The sequence below is a fragment of the Coffea arabica genome, chromosome 8e (assembly GCF_036785885.1).
Source record: "Coffea arabica cultivar ET-39 chromosome 8e, Coffea Arabica ET-39 HiFi, whole genome shotgun sequence".
NCBI lineage: Eukaryota > Viridiplantae > Streptophyta > Magnoliopsida > Gentianales > Rubiaceae > Coffea > Coffea arabica.
This window is the reverse complement of record NC_092324.1, coordinates 52,768,933-52,787,288: the sequence shown is the minus strand read 5'-3', so window position 1 is coordinate 52,787,288 and position 18,356 is coordinate 52,768,933. Positions and strand designations below refer to the sequence as shown.

The following is an 18,356-nucleotide window of genomic DNA, read 5'->3' as shown; positions in this document are numbered from 1 at the left end:
TTTTGCATTCTTGATCTTTTTGAGAAACAAAAATTCTGTGATCCAAAATCCTGCAAGAATGCTTAATTCTATGATTCAAAATCCTGGTACAAATGTTTGTTTAGTCGTGTCAACTTATTAAAACAAGTTTTCACTAAAATTGATCTACTGTAAGCTATTTTCAACTTCAACCAATGGAGTTCGGGATTTTTTTTAGGAAACTCTCTTTAGTGTTTTTTTTAAAAAAAAAAAAAACTAATTTATTGTGTAAAATGTTTGTTGAAAATAAAATTGCAAAAATTTATAGCAATAGTTCTTTTTTTTTTCTTTTTAAAATGAGGAATAGAAGCTGATCGAATTGAAGTATAACTACCCACATAACTATTTTTTTAAGGAATAAGAGTTTTTTTTTTTGGGAGAGTCCGGGGCCGGGGAGGGGGGGGGGGGGGGGGGGAAAGGGGCATTGCCTAGTCTCTTGTAGATTTTTGCACTTTGTGTGTGCAATCACTTCTGGGGAAGCGAGGCAGGGATGGTTGTAAGATAGTGTAACATTTTTTGAATATTTTATAATTCTAAATGAACTGCTTATATATCGTTATAATAGAAGTGTGATGTTTTGTTACTGTTCATGTAGGTCTCATGCATAATAATTGCATATTTGTTGTAAAGTTTTGAGAGTAGTTCAAGTAGAGTTACGCTTCATTAAAAAACTGTTACACCATTTAGGACGATTATCAATGACAACCGTCTGTGCCCTTGATCTCCATATATATATATGTGTGTATATATATATATATATATATATATATATATATATATATATGATCCAAGCGCCAGATGATTATTTAGCCCTGGATTCATATTCATAAAATCTGAACTGGAGCCGGTGACCGCAATTTAAACAACAACAACAACAACAAAAAAAAAAAAAGAAGGATTATGATGGACTTGACTGCTCTTCATTGGATACTCTCTCCATTTGCACATTTAGATATATGATACGTGTCTTCATTTATTAATAAGGGTTAGGAATAGTCAAATTTAAAATGATCATGTCTTTTTCTAATAAATAAAAATACATGTCGTGCATCCAATATGCATTGTGAGAAATAGAAAAAAAATCAATATGCATTGTGAGAAATGAAAAGAGAATCTACTGAGGATGAATCAAATGTGGATTATTATGATCTAAAGGTAACAATTAGATGAATAAGCACATACCTTCGCACTTGACACATTTGGTCTCTTTCACAACACTTTTTTTTTTTTCTTTTTGGTGTTTTAAATTTTGTCAGCAGGAAACATCAAGGATGATCATCGATGAACCAAGCAAACTTTGCCGTGCTAATATTTTCTAGCTATTCTTTTGCAAATAGATTTTTAGTAGATAATTAAATTTGATACATGCATGCAATTGCATTTTATTCAGATAGTTGTGCATGCAGCAAATACAGCAGGAATTCATCGCTTATTACTTTCGGCAAAACTAAAGGTGGCGTAGTGAACCAAAACTGACATAATTAGTAGTAGTTAATTTAAAGTTTTACTTCAGCTGATTGTACGCGGGCGGTTCTAAACGCATCGTGTGTTACTACTTCTTTATTTTATACATGATCAGCTCCATTGCAGTAGTTATGATTCAGTTTGATTCATGGATGTACGTACAAATATACTTAATTATAAAAGCGAACATAGGAGCCATTCCCAACTAGGGCTGCAAACGAATCGAGCCGCTCGCTCGAGTCGATCAATATCGAGCTCGGCTCGACTCGAACTCGAGCTCGAAATCGATATCAAAATATTAAGCTCGTTAACTCGTGAGCCGGCTCGCGAGCTCGAGTATATATATATATATATATATATATTTTTTTTTTATTTTAAGTATATATATATTTTATATTTTTTTAATTTTACTAGTAAAATTACATATATATCCTTAATATTTTATTATTTATTAAGGAAAAAATATTATTTTATTTATTTTTTAAAAAATAAAATAATTATTTTTATTTTTTCGAGCTCAAGCTTGAAATTGTCAACTCGTCGAGCTTGAGATCGAGTTCGAGTTCAATGAAATTATGTCGAGACTCGGCTCGATTAGGCCAAAACTCGACTCGACTCGGCTCGTTTGCAGTCCTATTCCCAACTCAACTCGGTTAATTTACTACAACTACGGATGTATGATAATCTTCCTCTTGTTGTGAATTCGTAAGTTGTGGAATAACTCGATTCACATTTCTTAGTTTTAAGCTGTTACGTTTAAGCTAATAAATGTCTGCAATTTCATTAAAAATAAGAAATGCATAGAAGAGGCGTGAGAGGATAGGTTTTCCGTGACTTCTTGTTCTGCACATCTCATCCATCAGTTATTTGATCGGATATTATTACCTAGGTTCAATATTATTAAACTCAGATCGAATAGCAATTCGGCTAAACTATTAGATCAAAAATCAACTGATCAGATTGATCGGACCGTTCTAAAAATTCACTGATGTCAACACGATGTCATAATTTTATAAGTTTTAGAAATATTGAAATTAAGTTCTTGGTTATATTTTGGTCAACCATACAAAATATTCCAAAAATATTAGGCTTGCAATCAAATATCCACCTAAAAATTATATATAAAAATGTGAATTCATGTCTACAACATGTTCGTTCTCCAAAACTACTTGAAAAACTAAATTAAAACAAATCATATCTAATTTGAGATATTTTTGTCGGGAATATGGCGTTCTAATGCAAGTCAAAATCACTCATGATAAATTGATAAGATGATAGGAATGAAAACTTTTTAATTTAGAGATTATTTAGGATGTGAGTGATTTTGTTGTTTACACCGAGTGGTGTTTTTTTTATTCTTATTAGTAAATAAAAGTTTTACAATTTAGGTAATTCAAATTATATTTGAGAAAAATAAAAAAGAAAAATTTAAGGATCGAATCAAATAGTCGAATCGGGTCATTGGTTTGGTTGATTTTTTATGATTTTGACTGATTTTTTTACCAAAATAATTTTGTACTACTAACCAATTTGGAAAGAAGGCTGGTTCATGGTTTAATCAATCTGGTCTGGATCTAACAACATTGCCTAGGCTCCTAAACTTTGGAATGCATGACGGATCATGAGTGCAAAAGAGCTTGAATGAGAACAGATGCTTCGTAAACAATTCATTCAGAGTTTGGAGTAGGAGTGAATCGAAGACTCCCCTCTTAGAGTTTCACTCTCTAAGAATTTCACCACTAATGAATGTGAGGAGGAGCAGAGAAGCCCTTGAGAGATGAGCATTTTCCTTGGAGTGAAGCTAGGAGAGGGGTTGACCTGCATTTGACTCCAACTCTAGTTGAAAGGGATTTGAAATGTTCCAATCTCATCATTAATATCATTAATACGAGAATTGTGTTGTTAGTCGATGTATAAAAATTCTTATAATGAACCTACATATGGTTTCGAAGGGTATCTTCTGACCTGTGATGGATCAAAATCGAACTCAATCAAAAAAAAAATTTTGTCAAAAAAAATCCAGGGCAGTTCACGGATCTGTGAAAACCAAACTATACGTCAAAGTACGATAGGTAAGCGATGCAAAAACCTTGTGAGACTTCAAAAAAGTGGTAACCAGAGGACAAATTAAATTGATGAGATGCGAGTGTCTACCACAACAGACTTGTCATTATGGAAGTGACCATTTTCTCTTTCGGAATGATTAATTCCACCCAGGTTTAGTAGTAGCCTAGTTTTATTATAGGTTAATCATAAATTTCCTCGTACTAATTCCACACCACGGATAAGGCATGCGAGTGTGCGGGGTAGTAATCTATCAGTTATCTTTCATTAGTATAATTCTCATTATCGATTTCCCTTGATGCTTTGAGTTTCCACTCTTAAAAATCAATTTATCTTAGGTAAGTTGGGCACCAAAAGAGATTTAAAATCCCTCTTAGGGCTATAAGTTTGGGTTCAAATCGCTGCACCCTACCGTTAGAAAAATACAATTAGTGTATAAAAGTATCTATTTAGTCTAGATAGGCCTGTTTTCCCTCTAACCACTTATATAACCCAATTGGGTTCTCCCTTTACTATAGAATAGGATAGTATAGATGTTGCGGATTGATTAAAAAAAAAAGTTTTCATTCTTAAAGAACCTTCCCCTGTAAAATAGGATAACATATATGCTGTCAATTGATTATAAAAAAGGGCAAATTATCTTTTTACCTCCATGTGATTTGGTACCTTACCACATGTCTCCATATGGTTTAAAAACTTACACATAACCCCCTTTTGGTTTAAGTTAAAGTATCACTGTTAGTTTTTCGATTAAAACTAACAGTCAGTAGTAAAAAATCAAAGTCAAACTAATAAATTGACAAATTCACCTTTTCATACTTTTTTCTTTTGTTCTTTTTTCCTTTTCTTTCTCTGTCTCTCTTTTTTTTTGGGGAAAAGAAGAGTGATTTTGAAAACCTATATTTTGGTCTACAAAATCTTAATTTTCTCTAAATACAAAAGAGATGGAAGGAAAATAAAAAAAATAAATAAGAAACAAAAATATGGAAGGGAAATATAAAAAGAAATAAATAAGAAATAAAAAATACCAAATATTTTTATACTACAAATATCATTATAGGTTTTTAAACCAAATTGTTAATGGTATTGTCTATTTCTTATTTATCTTTTTTTATTTCAATTTCTTCTTTTTTATGTTTGGAGGAAAAAAAGAAGTAACGAAAGGGTAAATTTATCAATTTACTAGTTTGACTCTGACTTTTTACTATTGACTGTTAGTTTTAATAGAAAAACTAACTGTGATATTTTAATCCAAATTGTAAGAGGGTTATATATAGGTTTTTAAATCATAAAGGAGTTATGTGATAAAATACTAAATTATAGGGGGTAAAATGTAATCTATCCAAAGAAGAAAAGGACTTTCCATTCTAAAAGGGGGAGGTGGGGTTGGCAAGGCAAAAAAGATTCATGTAAACTAGCAAGATAATTGGGCCAGCAACAAAGAAAAAATTGCTAAAGGCGCCTCTCCCTATGCTAAACTATAATCTCATTGTTCTTTAAGCATTTTCCATTTGACTAGAGCAATATGACTCTGAAATCACGAGGCAGCAAATTTTCTTTTTGGAAATCTATAAGTGTCGAATGGATCCCACAGAACTGGTAAGTTGGGGTGTTGGTCTATGTATGGTTTGTTTTCTTTTCGTTGTTGGCTTTAGTTTTGCCATGTAAAGAAATGGTAACGGAGATGATTGTCACTAAACGCAATAGTTGTGGCGGGCAACGCTAATACGAATTTCTTTATACTAGTATTGAATACTACGTCTTTTTAAACTTTTGGCTGGAGCATCAAGAAAAGCAAAACAATTTCTATCGTTTCGGACCAAAAAAAATCAAGAAAAGCAAAGCTGTAAATATAAAGAGTAAAGAACTCGTTCCACCGACGACGACCAAGTGTTCTTTTAAGCTGCAAAGGTCAGGCAAAGCGACCCTGTCAATCGAGTACAAGTTCTTTCTACTAGTACTTTGACTGTAGTAGCTAGCTGGGAATTGCTAGCCAGGAAATGGGGAATTGCTTGTTTGGAGGAGGTATAGGTATAGGCGTAGGAGAGGCGAATGAAGTGCTCATCAAAGTGGTAAACGGGAATGGTGGCATCATGGAGTTTGGTGCTCCTATCACGGTGGAATTCATCACCGATGAGTTCCCGGGACACGGCATTTTCCGAAGCCATGATCTCTTCTGGAAGCCGTTGGCTCACCACGAAGTCTTGGAAGCAGGTGAGTACTACCTGCTACCGCTGGACGACGAGGACGACAAGAAGAAGATGATGAAGAAAGGTAGCATGAACAAGAGTAGAATTGGGCAGGTTGCTCAGATAGGGCATGTAAGGTCGAACAGCGTTCCCCAATCCACGCCTGCAGTGCCATATAGGATGTCGTTTGATAGCCAAGGAATTCTGAAGAGGTCACATACCGAGGTATTTTCGCGAAGCAGCAGTAATGATCAGCTTGGTGGTTTTTGGAAAGTTAAGCTGGTGATCAGCCCTCAACAGTTGTTGGAGATTTTGGCACAAGAGGCTCGAACCCAAGAGTTGATCGAGAGTGTCAGAACTGTGGCTAAATGCAGGAATGGGTTCTGCTCCTCTTCCATGGGTTTTTCGGATCAGTGGAGCCTTTCCAGCAGCGGCAGCAGCAGAAACGCCTCCTCCTCAAAGAAAGATGCCTTACTGTTAGACTTGTGAAGTCGTACGTACTCACTAACTGATCCGTCCGTTAGCAAGTTTCTTCTTCCACGACCCTGTTGTTTTGGGTTAAATCAAATCCGATATTCCCTATTTTTAAAATTCTGTTAATTTTAAGTTTCTTGGCCACTTCTAAAAGAGTCGTCCCGTAGTATTTTCTTTCTTCCGAGTAATAGACGAGTATTATCATCTGAGCCCTGTCGATTGTCCTGAATCGTGTATGTTCTGGTGCGATTAGCGCGTCTGCCATTTAAAACTGTTCGTTAATTAATGGGCGAATTGAACATTACTAAAGAAAAAATTTGTGAAATTGGAGCTCGCGGTACATGTTGTTCTTAATTCATTTATAGACCTGGATAGAGATTAGCTGGAATTGGTCAAGACCTGAGGGTCAAAACAAAGGCAAATGCCGGACGAATCCAATCCCAGTTTTGGTAAAGGTAAAAACGACTTCAATTGACACATCCTCACTGTCTGCCAAAGATTTGAGGCTTTCAAGTGCAGCCATTTCAAGATGCCTTTTAGGTAAAGAAGAAGGCAAATTACGAGAAAGTAAGGACCAAAATGGTTTGTTAGTACAATGGTTTTGAAATACACTACCAGTTATAGTTCAGCTTTAAACAACTTTCTTCGCAATGAACAAAAGCTATACTACATGTAGATGTATAATAGTTCAGGTGGTATCAATCTCAAAGGGAGGGAACCTTGACAATAACCGAAACATGACCTCCAACTTCAACCCCCGTTCTTTGTCCCATTTTTCCAGAGGAAATAAATACTCACCATATTAATGGACGCCGCAGAGACATCTTGAATGAATCTTGATGCTGTGCAGTGCAGGAAAGGCAACGACTCTGAGCTCCATATTATATACAGGTCAATTGGCATGATCGGACCAATTATCAGTTTCTGTGCGGCTAAAGTTTAGATGGGTTCCGACAAACAATTGTCCACCGAGAATTAGCAAATTACCAGTTAACTCGAAAATAGCTCTCACAATTGGGCCCAACGAAGGTGACAGACTATGGGCTGTTATCTTCGGCAGATTCAAAAGTCCAATCTGGAGGGGTCGCACCTAAGATTTACCGACCTATAAATTTGCAGCAATTCTTCAAGTCCCAAAGTGCAGTTGGGCTTGACTTTTTTCCTGTCCAGGAGTAGGCCCAACTCCCGGTTGAACCTGTCTGTCTACAGATTCACTGGAAATGGGGGATAGAGCTGTAAACGAATCGAATCGAACCGAGTATCTCATGTTTGAGCTCTGTTCGTTAAGTGATTCGAACAACGTTCGCGTTCGTTCTTTAATTTTCGAACTCCAAACATGTGTTCGTGTTCAGCTCATTAAGCAAAATTCGTGTTCAAGTTCGAGTTCGAGTTCGGCTCGTTTAACATAAACGAGCCGTTCGCGAACATGCTCGAAATGCTCAAATCCAAATTATTTTAAACCTTAAATATGCCATGCAAATCATTAATTATTCTAAAAAACAATTAAAGCACTAAGTGACTAAATTCTATTATTCATTAACTGTATAACTAATATTAACATAAAAACAACAAATAAAACAAAGCAATTTGCCCTCCAAATATAAAAGTCCAGCTATAAAATTAACCTTAAAATTTGTCAAATGATAATTATGTTCATGTTCGCAAACGTTCGTCAAAACTCGCGAACATGCTCGTGTTCGCTCGATTATTAATCGAACAAAAAAATTCATTCGAACTCAATTCGTTTAAAATTTCGAACGAGCCTTTCACGAATACGAACGAGTCGAAACGAACAGTTGGGTTCGTTTAACAGGTACAGGGACAGAGCACAAAAAATGGAAAAGGTGATGAGCATGCACTGCGGCAGGATTTGTCGTTCATGACGAATGTGAACTGAAAAAATTGCAGCTTTAGGCTTTCCTTTTCTTTTTTCTTTGGGGTAAGTTAGAGCCTTCAATAATTTCTCATGCTTACTATTTGTTTAACTTTTTGCGTGTGTCCCGGCAGGCATCAAAAGTCTGCAGTGTCCAGTGTCATGAAAGGTTTATTCATGAATGTGTGATGTTCCAAAAATTCTTAACAATAAAATACAAATATGAATAACCAATGAGCAATTCATACAACCAAATGCACACTTTTTACAAGTTTAGAATTAAACTCAGGGGTTTATGTGCAAATAAAACTAAAACTTGGGATAATATTTCCAGATGAATTAATAGTTTTGTAAAACTCTAGGAGTCATAACGTAGAATTGAAAAAATTTTGAACCCTAAAAACTAATTTCTCATGTTTCTTATTCATTTCGTCTACTCCCTTACCGCTAGCAATGTTAAAAAGGAACCGAAAAGAGGGGTAATCCAAAAAACTGAATTGGTTCAAATTCAAAAATAGGGTAACCAATTTGTAATTTTTAAAATGGTTAGGTTACTCGAACCTATTTGAAAAATTAGGTTAAGGTATGATTTTCAATTTTCAAAAATCGCGATTAGCTGAACCTACTCGTATATATCCAAAGTTGGTTAAGATAACTAGTATCCAAACTTCAACCCATAATTCTTTAGTCCATTACTAATAATTTAAGTTATGAACCCCATGACATTATATATTTTATTTTTCACAACTTATTACTTTGTCAATTTCCTATCTTCGTTGCCACTAATTTCATTTACTCTACTATTCTATTTTTTCTCTTTCTTTTCTCATGAATTCTATCCACTTCACCACTCTATTGATTTTGTTCTTAATTTTTAGAGCTTACATTTTTTGTTGTAAAATAATCTATCATCTTCAATAAAAAATGAATTAATAGATTTCAAGAAATAGAAAAAAATGAAAATAAATATTTGAAATATTTTTTGTTTTAATTATCTATTGTGTTTTGATTTTCAATTTTGTTAGTGATTTTTTTTAGAGATGTAGGATTGAACATTTTTATTAATTTGGACAACTATTGTATTGTTTTCTTTGTTAATCTAATTCTGTTTTTCTCTTTTTCTACAAGTACATGAGAGTCGAGTTACCTTGTATATCCGACCATATCCTACGGGTTAGCTGATTAGTGGGTGGTAACCAATTGACTAGGGTTAGGGTATGGAATATAATTTTGTTGAACCGCTACTTGTTGTTAGGGTCAGCGAAATTGCTTCTCCGCTGCTACTCTTCTTTTATTAATTGAATTTTTGTCTTTTCGAGCTTTATACAAGTTAGTTTTTTTTTTCAAACTCAAATTTTTTTTTTTTAAAAAATTTATCTCTTCTCCTTTATCCTTCTCGCTATTTTCTTTGTCCTTTAGATCTATGATTAGATATTGTTTAACAAATGAATTTAAGGTTCGTTTTGATTAATGGAGTCGAACCCACAGGATAATTAATCCAATCATGTATCATCCCATGAACATGAACGAAGCGGACCCATAGAGGAAGAAATGGGATGAGGAATAAACGGATTTAGCTGAGAAAAAAAAAATCAACAAAGCAATTTGAAAAAAATCCAAGGTCTTGCCAATTTTTGACCGGATTTAACCGTGACCTTGCAAGAAAGCTTGGAGGAACATTCGGATCGGACAGATGTCCGGTTCTTGGTTTGTGGGATCGGACCACTCGATTCGGTACGAGTTTAAAGGACAAAAATCAAAAGCAAGCAAGCATGCATGCACGAGCTGGGCGAAAAGAAAAAAATATAAACAAATAAGAATACAACACATTTGTGCATACACCCCGCCCAAGCCCAAGCTTCTTCATTCTCAATATATATTTTTTGAAAGTTAAAAAAGTCTACCTTCAGTTGCAGTTGTACTACAGCTCAATGCCGGTTGAGCCTTTGAATTAGATTCTTGTCGCTTAGAACCAGTTCGATTCGGGCGAGCAAAACCAATTAGCCAGCACGGGTATTTTTATTAGATCATGCACGTAATTAATGAACTAAATGCATATACAGCACAGACAACAAATCGTCTAGTATATGCATCAAAACACAAGGAGTCTAAGAAAGACAAGTAAAACGTACTGCGCCAAACATAAATCCATTCATCTAATAAAGATGGTAGCTCCTCCATCTCCCCTTCTTTTCTTAATCTATTCAAACCAACGAGAGTCCAATTGTTTGGTTCTTCCTCCTTCCAAATTCAAGTAGCAGATTCAAGTAGGTACCTTGGTATTTTTCACCTAGCTTGCTTTAACTAAGTAGAGCTAGTCAGCCTCCCGAGTTTCTGCAACATATATGATGACTGTGGCTGGGTCTTCGCCTCGTTTCCATTTGCCCTTATGATCCTTGGTTAATTTTCTTATCATAACTATATCTTCTTTCTCGTGTGCTCATTGATGGCTTGGTTTCCCGCTCCCACTTAATCTCCGACCCCCACCCCCACTCCCACTTATTATTTTTTTTTTTTGGGTTAGAAAAAAACACTCTGCTCTTCCACACGGACATGCTTGTCGTATTATCAATTAAGGATTCCATCTCTCCCATCTCACCAACCTCCTTTGATGCTTCACCAACAAAGATTCCTCTTCTCATTTAGTCATATTTGTGGGTCACTGAGCATAAAATTTTATTCGTATCAGTTTGTGCATGTTTTTCCCATGATTCTAGTTAATTTAAATGTGTTTAAATGTTTGTCAGCTACTATACTTGCTAATGTGAAATTAAAAAGCTTCTTCTATGCTTGGTACAAATCTCGCCAGCTAGATATATATATATATATATATATATATATATATATATATTCATTGTTTGTCCTTTGTCTTCTTCTTCTTCTTTAATTGTTTTTCTCTTTTCTTCTGTTTCTTGTCAACAAGCCTGAGCGTATCTTCTCGTTTCATCTTCAGTACAATGACAGCAAATCATTCACTAATAATTGCTTACTTTTTTTCCAAACCCTTCTGGCTAAATAAAGCTGCTTTATTAGAGTTGTCTCGATTTCAAGTACACCTCTCAAGAATTTTGGGAGATAAAAGTGCTTTTGATTGCTGCTAATCGTCAAAGATTGTACATCTCCATTCGTTTAATTTTCATGCTTTCCGACACAACTCACAACCGTGATAGATATATATATATATATACACACACACAGTATATATAGATAATTTTTCCCTTTTGCTGTCGACGCGCGGAGGAAAATTTTGTGTTTTAATTCACATTGCTGCTTGTATTTAATCATCATGTAGTTTGTTGATAGCTTTGCTGTCATATATGTTACGTGTTGTGATGCATATTATGTAAGCAAGATTGCTTATTTTAGCTCTCCATGCACACGTGAGGTAATATTAGGGCTTTAGTTTGCTGCAAAATTAATTGGAAGAGGGATATATATGGTATCGAATGGGTAACAGAGACGTTGGCGTTTTTCAACTCAGATCGACCAACAGTTTTGCGCCTTAAATAAACTCTTCTTAAAATTAGGAACAGTTTGGGTTCTTAATTTGCACCAAAAGTTTCCTATATATCCTGTTTATTCTAATTTTGCTTGTGCTAAATTACATATAGTACCTGCAAGATTTTCAGGCATGATTGAGGAATCCAAAGACATAAGCCATACTATAATTCATGAAGATTCCTAGATTACAACCTTATGCAAGTAGCAAGATTCACTATACTATTTATCACTATTTTCTTATAGCAGTTACAAACTGCGCGCTGTACTTAATTAATTGGCATGATCTGAAATACATACATCATTCATCGCACGATATTCTAATTAAGACTTGTGACATCAAAAGACACAGGTGTCATTTATCAAAAGTACCATGCTTATGCCAATTATTCTGTTTTTGACTGAGATAACGTTGTACCTATAAATAACTAGATCGAACGGGCCATAAAATAAAATAATCGAATCTGTCGCACTCCCCCTACCCACAAATGAAGGACTCGTTAAGGGAAAATCAGAAAACAACAAAACTAACTAGCCTATATATATATATACAAACATGAACTAGAGGCACATAGAACTAGGAGGATTCAATTCGGCGCTTCAGAGTCCCGGAAGTCGTCTTACACCTCCTCCAGCCAACAACAATGCCACGAAAATCCTTCATGATCTGCTCAACTATTAACTACATCAGGAGGGGAAAGACCCTGCCTAAATACCCTTGAATTCCTGTAATACCAAATCTTTATGGAAAATTGCAGCAGAGGCTACTCGATCGTTTAACAACATTCGTGCACACCTTCCCAAACAACAGGGGCAACAGAAAATATAATTGTGATATATAGGGATTCAGGAATATCAGTATAACACAATTGACACACGTCTGAGGATCCGCTGCCATCCCGGCAGGCCCAAGCAATCAGTCTATCCTTAGTTGCCAAAGGTTTCCTACAAGCCAACCATAACAAAAGAGAATATCTGAACGCGCAGTGGTTACCCCGCACAACCTTAAACCAGGGAACTCAAGAACCACCGCTCCATTGCAGACTTTGAAGTACGCGCACCATGCATGAACTCCAGGGATCCTTTATGCATGTTATGTTGGGGTAATGCACGATGACGATTAGTTGAGTTGTAAAATAAAATTAACGTATCAACGCATTAGTTTTTTTTTTTTTTTTTTGGCAAACTATAAAATCTTTGCGTATGATAGAATTTTAGCGTTTGTACAAGGATAGAGATGGTAGAATAAGTCTCCATTTTAATTTAAACTTCTGAAATAGATCAGCTTCTTTTTCTTTTATCAATTTGCCTAGTAGAAAATCATCTTTTTGATCGATCGATTATGTCTTTTAAGTGAATGCCAAGAATTGTATGATTTTGAACGGCAGGCAGTCTTTTTGATGGACGGACTGAGCACTAATTTATTGTATCTTTTAACTTTTTACCCAGTTTTAGCTTTGATGAGCAAGCGGGATTACTTTGCGATTAATTATTGGTCTCACGGCAGTCTATGAGTAACGTCCCTGATCAGCCTCAACCAACATTCTGTAAATTAAGAAATTTAGCGCCGTCGGTCGATCTTAATTTTGTTTTTTCTTCAAGTACCAGCTGAGAGAATATGAGGTGCGTGCAATATTATGGAAGTGAGAGTAAGAACCCTAGGTTTTAATTTTCTACAACTTGCATGCGTCCAATTCAATTCGCAGTGTCGTAGATGAAGACATGTATATTACTAGGAACTTGATCCGGTACTGATCAGTATTAGGAGAGGAATGATAAGTGGACATATAATAATGCTAGCTAGGTCACAATTTTTGCCAATCAGAAACAAAAGTTTTATTGAGAGGAATAATAAGTGGATATATAATAATGCTAGCTAGGTCACAATTTTTACCAACCAGAGAGAAGAGAAGAGCAAGAAGGAAAAAACGCACTAGTTTTAGTTTGATGTGATGGTATGGTAGCATTATGTACATTAGCAGGGCCTTTTGCCAATGTACGTAAGGCAGGCAGCAGGAAGCGGAAGAACTTTAAAGATTTGATGATTTTTCTTCTGTTTGCGCCTTTTTTAAATTAGTGCTCCTTCCCACCAGAGTACTGAGTAGAGTAGCAGTAGAGGACTGGAGTATTTGGTTTGCCAGCGCTCCTAAAATCATGATTAGTCGCCTGCACCAACACCGTGGGAAAGGCAAAAAGGAGAAAAGTAGTCCGTAAAAAGGTCCCCTACGTACTCTGCTCCAAAGTCTGAGACTGAGATATGTATGTATGTATGTATATGTATATTCTATACAGAGGCGGGCGGTTGTGTCGTCATAGGACGTCACTTGACAATGGAGCCTACTACAAAAAAGAAGAGCCACTAAAAGGAAATAAAAATGAAATAAGTGAAAGGTATAGGGCATGAATCGATGAATGATAGGTGAGTTGATAAAAATGGAACTCAACCAACTGGAATGGACTCAAATTTCGGGGTGAAAGTGAAAGTGGTGTGGGAGTCTATAACGAAGTTGACTATATATCGGCCCAGTGCTGGTCAGTAAACTCAAAGGTGGTTGCTTTGTCAATTAGTTGGATGAAATCATGATGATTACCATTAGAAATTTGGAAGATGATCAGTAACACACACACACACACACACACCCCCCAACAAAACCCCAATTATTAGGCTTAAGACTCAACCACCTCTCATAACGGAATTTTGTGTTAGCCTTTGCTATGATTGTTATTGTCTTCTGTCGACACTCTCCCAGTCCCGGCAGGCTGCTGCTGCTGTATCTTCTCTCTCCGTGGCTATTACGTGAATTTAATTAAGGATATCTGGAGAAAGATTCAATTATTCTAATCTAACTATTGTATAATTCCATGTTTCTTCCCAGTAGTGTTATGTTATGTATTGTATTGCCCCCCGTGCAGGGCTGCATAATACCGCTCATGTTTTACTACGTACTATACATATAAATCAACAGTTTTGAGCAGTAGTACGTACGTACTTATTCCATCATGTTTAATGGAGTAGTTACATGCATGTTTGGGCAGACCATGCAAAATCAACGTACAAGAATGAGCACGTAGTATGTATTTTTTTTTTTTTATATAATGAATATTGAGCACGTACGTGCGTGAGCTGCACTGCATTCTTCTTCTTTATCTGTTGCGTTGCGGAAATCCAAATACTAGTGCTCTATATATATATATATATATCCACGTCATTGGTTATATATATATACTATATAAAGACTAGTGCTACTCTTTAATTTGCCGACTTATTTCAATGGCAAAACATCAGCTGCAATGCATTGCATGCCTCTTTGGAGCGGAAATTATGCAGTCACTCTGATCTACTAATCTCCAAACTCTGCCGCAACCTTTGGATAGCTTTTGTCACAGCCAGCTGCTTATTATTTCCGGACATCATGCTTACTATAACACGTAAACTACAGCTAGCTCTTATTATTTTTGATCACCCGGCAGTCTTGTACATAACCCCTTTTACCAAAAACCTAAACAAAAAAGGTGCGTGCATGGAGTATCTACGTCGTCCAGCATCTGCCAGCAGCAGATTATGGTATATACATACATATATATATAAATAAATAATGGGATGAGTTTTAGTTTTATACTGTTGAGAAAGGGGAAGGTAACACGCATGAAGAAGAGGGGGGGCGGGGGGAGGGAACTATATATGATATGATAGGGAGAAAGGGGATTTATTTCTTTCTCTTCCCCCTAATGAAAGCGCCATACCTCCCGACCCCAAAATAAACTCTCTCTCTCTCTCTCTCTCATAGCCATTCTTGTCGTTGGGGTTGTTGGCTGCACCCCCACACACACAAGTAAAACGAGAAATGGAGGGAGAGATAAATAGTGGTGGTTTGGCGGGTTCTTTTCCTAGAGATTTTAAGGTCGACTGTCACCGTTTTGAGATGGAGGCATGCCCCCTGCTTGGACTATGAAACCTTGCGGGGGACCCCTCTATATATTCCACCGGTACTACCCTATTTGTGGGCTCCACCAACTCCCTCCTTCTTCCATCTTTTTAGGTGGTTGGTTCTTCTCGAAGCTAAAGGCCCCACCCCAAAAGTACACCCAAAAAAATATCGGCCATGATGCCTCCGGCTTTTTCAGGCATTTTTTGGGGACTTTCATCCTCCCCCGCCACACCACCTGTCTCTCGTAACTATAAATTATAATCCTCCTTTGCCTGTTATTTCCTCCCTCACATCACTTCCGACTTCACTTCTCCTTTACTACTACTATTTCCTATCGTTGTTTCTTTGCCCCCTTCCCTTCCCTTCCCTTTTTCATCAATCTCTTTCACTACTCCACTCGCACCTTGGACCTTCCATCGATCGTCTCTCCGATTATAAACTTTTAACTAACTCCACCAAAAAAAAAAAAAAAAAAAAACTGAGTTTTGGAAGTGTATCTTCATAAACATACACATATATATATTTTTCCAATCGTACGTGATGCCCGCTGAAGAAATGAATCTCTCAGTGAATGGTCAGTCTCAAGTGCCTCCAGGATTCCGTTTTCATCCCACGGAGGAGGAGCTGCTGCATTACTACTTGAGGAAGAAAGTGGCCTCCAAGAAGATTGATCTTGATGTTATCCGCGACGTGGATCTTAACAAGCTTGAGCCCTGGGACATTCAAGGTGCGTACTTGTGCCAGGATACATACCTTCTTTTTTTTTTTCCTATTTTTGATGGACGAAATTGAATAAACTAATTTTTCACGTTCGTCGGAATGAATCCCTCAGTTATATTTAGCTTGCCCCTAATTGATTAACTAATTAATTTCATATATATGGGACCAGAGAGGTGCAGAATAGGATCCACCCCGCAAAATGACTGGTACTTCTTCAGTCACAAGGACAAAAAGTACCCCACGGGGACTCGTACAAATCGCGCAACTGCGGCTGGATTCTGGAAGGCAACCGGTCGGGATAAAGTCATTTACAGCAACTCCAAACGAATCGGAATGAGGAAGACTCTTGTCTTCTATAAAGGACGAGCCCCCCACGGACAGAAATCAGATTGGATCATGCATGAATATCGACTAGATGACAACGCCGCCACCAACGCCCATGATATTGTTGTTCCTACCCATGTACATGCCGTATCCTTCCTTTTCATGTGCTGTCATCATGCTTCTATTTAAAAGTCAAATGGAAATGCTCGACGTGAAAGCGGCGTATAAGATTGATTTCATGCTAACAATGATCTTTTTAGTTAGTTTCATGCTGCATAAACTTCCAGATTTGCTATTGATCGGGACAATATTGGAGTACTCATTTCATTTTCTTTTTGGACCCCCTCCCCCCTCAAAAAAAAAAATTGTGCACAGGCCTCCAGTTTAGTAGGAGATCCAACAAGTGCAGAAGAAGGGTGGGTCGTCTGCCGTGTTTTCAAGAAGAAAAATTACCATAAGGCTGTGGAAAGTTGCCAACATTCAGCCGCCTCCATGGATTCGAGAAGTTTTGGGTACGATAGTTCAGCTTCAGGTAACGATGGCATTCTCGACCGCATCCTTGTATACATGGGCAGAACCTGTAAGCAGGAAAATGGAGCAATAAGTAGTGCTACTACTAGTCATATGTTCGACAGCAATGATGACAGTGATAGCATGCTACCCATGATCACTAATGACCCAACGAACGCTAGTAGTAGTGCTAGCGCCCTCATCAGCGAGGGACTTCTTCGTGCAAAGTTCATGCATCTTCCCGGGCTAGCAGACAATAATAATAATAATAACAATTCCTCATCCTTGAGCCAACAAGAGGACTGCAGCTTTGGAGCTTGCGAGCAGTCTATGTCTATGAATGATATCATAGTATCAAGAGAAACAGAGCCTTCAGTTAGCTGCACCATGATCAATGGTCAGGATGCCAACTGCAGCAGCATAAACACCCCTGCCACTGCCGACGATCAAGATCCGAAAGTGGGTGGCGGGCTCAGTGACTGGGTTGCACTTGATCGACTGGTGGCTTCGCAGCTCAACGGGGGGCAAGCAGCCGGGGATGATGAGGTCTTCTGCTTTCCTCTGGAGCAGGAGCATCGGGGCGCATATTCAACGTCCAACCTCCGATCATCTGGCACCAGCAGTAGAAGTAGTAGTAGTAGACCAAATCATCAAGAAACCTCTCAAGTACTACTCTACGGGATGGGCAACGAGGTCGACTTTTGGAGCTTTGCTCGATCCTCCTCATCATCGTCTTCTGACCCTTTGTGCCACCTGTCTGTATAACTAATTTAGTAACTTTACTACTAGTCAATTAGATTAGTAGCCAGCAGTATGCATCCATATATGAGCAACACACTACGCTCCTCCTAAGTCCGATCTGCCATAATTCATGTGCATGGCTTTCTACGTACGTACGTTGCATCCACAGACTAGTGAGTCAAACAGGGTTTGATACGTACAACATAGATGATACCATAAAAGCAGTACTCTGTTGTAGTTTGATGATACATATATGATGGAGTGGAGTGGAGTGGAGTGGAGTGGGCTATAGGTGTGGTGTATACATCAATGATGGTATATATTGGTAGTTTTTTGTATTGATACACAAAAAGGATGGAAATTGGAAAGGAAGGGAAGGAATATCTCGGATAGGTGGCATGCATTGTCAACCACAATATCTTTGTCTAATAACGATGTCTTCCATTTCCCGGAAAGCTTGCATGACACATGCAGTCGTGACATTTTGCACCTGAAAAACGCGCCGTATCACCCAATAAATCTTCGATCGCCCACCGCTACAGAGGGATCTGG

General features: G+C 37.3%; 2 protein-coding genes across 2 annotated transcripts; both read left to right on the top strand.

The window, feature by feature from the left end:
* The first annotated feature begins 5,546 nt into the window (after positions 1-5,546).
* Positions 5,547-6,224, top strand: LOC113705031 (uncharacterized). The gene has a single exon (XM_027226895.1). It carries the CDS (start codon positions 5,547-5,549, stop codon positions 6,222-6,224), a length of 678 nt encoding a protein of 225 aa, XP_027082696.1.
* Positions 6,225-15,788: 9,564 nt separating this feature from the next.
* On the top strand, positions 15,789-18,220 carry LOC113703423 (NAC domain-containing protein 12). The gene is made up of 3 exons (XM_027224778.2): positions 15,789-16,236; positions 16,399-16,691; positions 16,929-18,220. Exons 1-3 carry the CDS (start codon positions 16,050-16,052, stop codon positions 17,826-17,828), a joined length of 1,380 nt encoding a protein of 459 aa, XP_027080579.1. The 5' UTR covers positions 15,789-16,049; the 3' UTR covers positions 17,829-18,220.
* Positions 18,221-18,356: the final 136 nt, after the last annotated feature.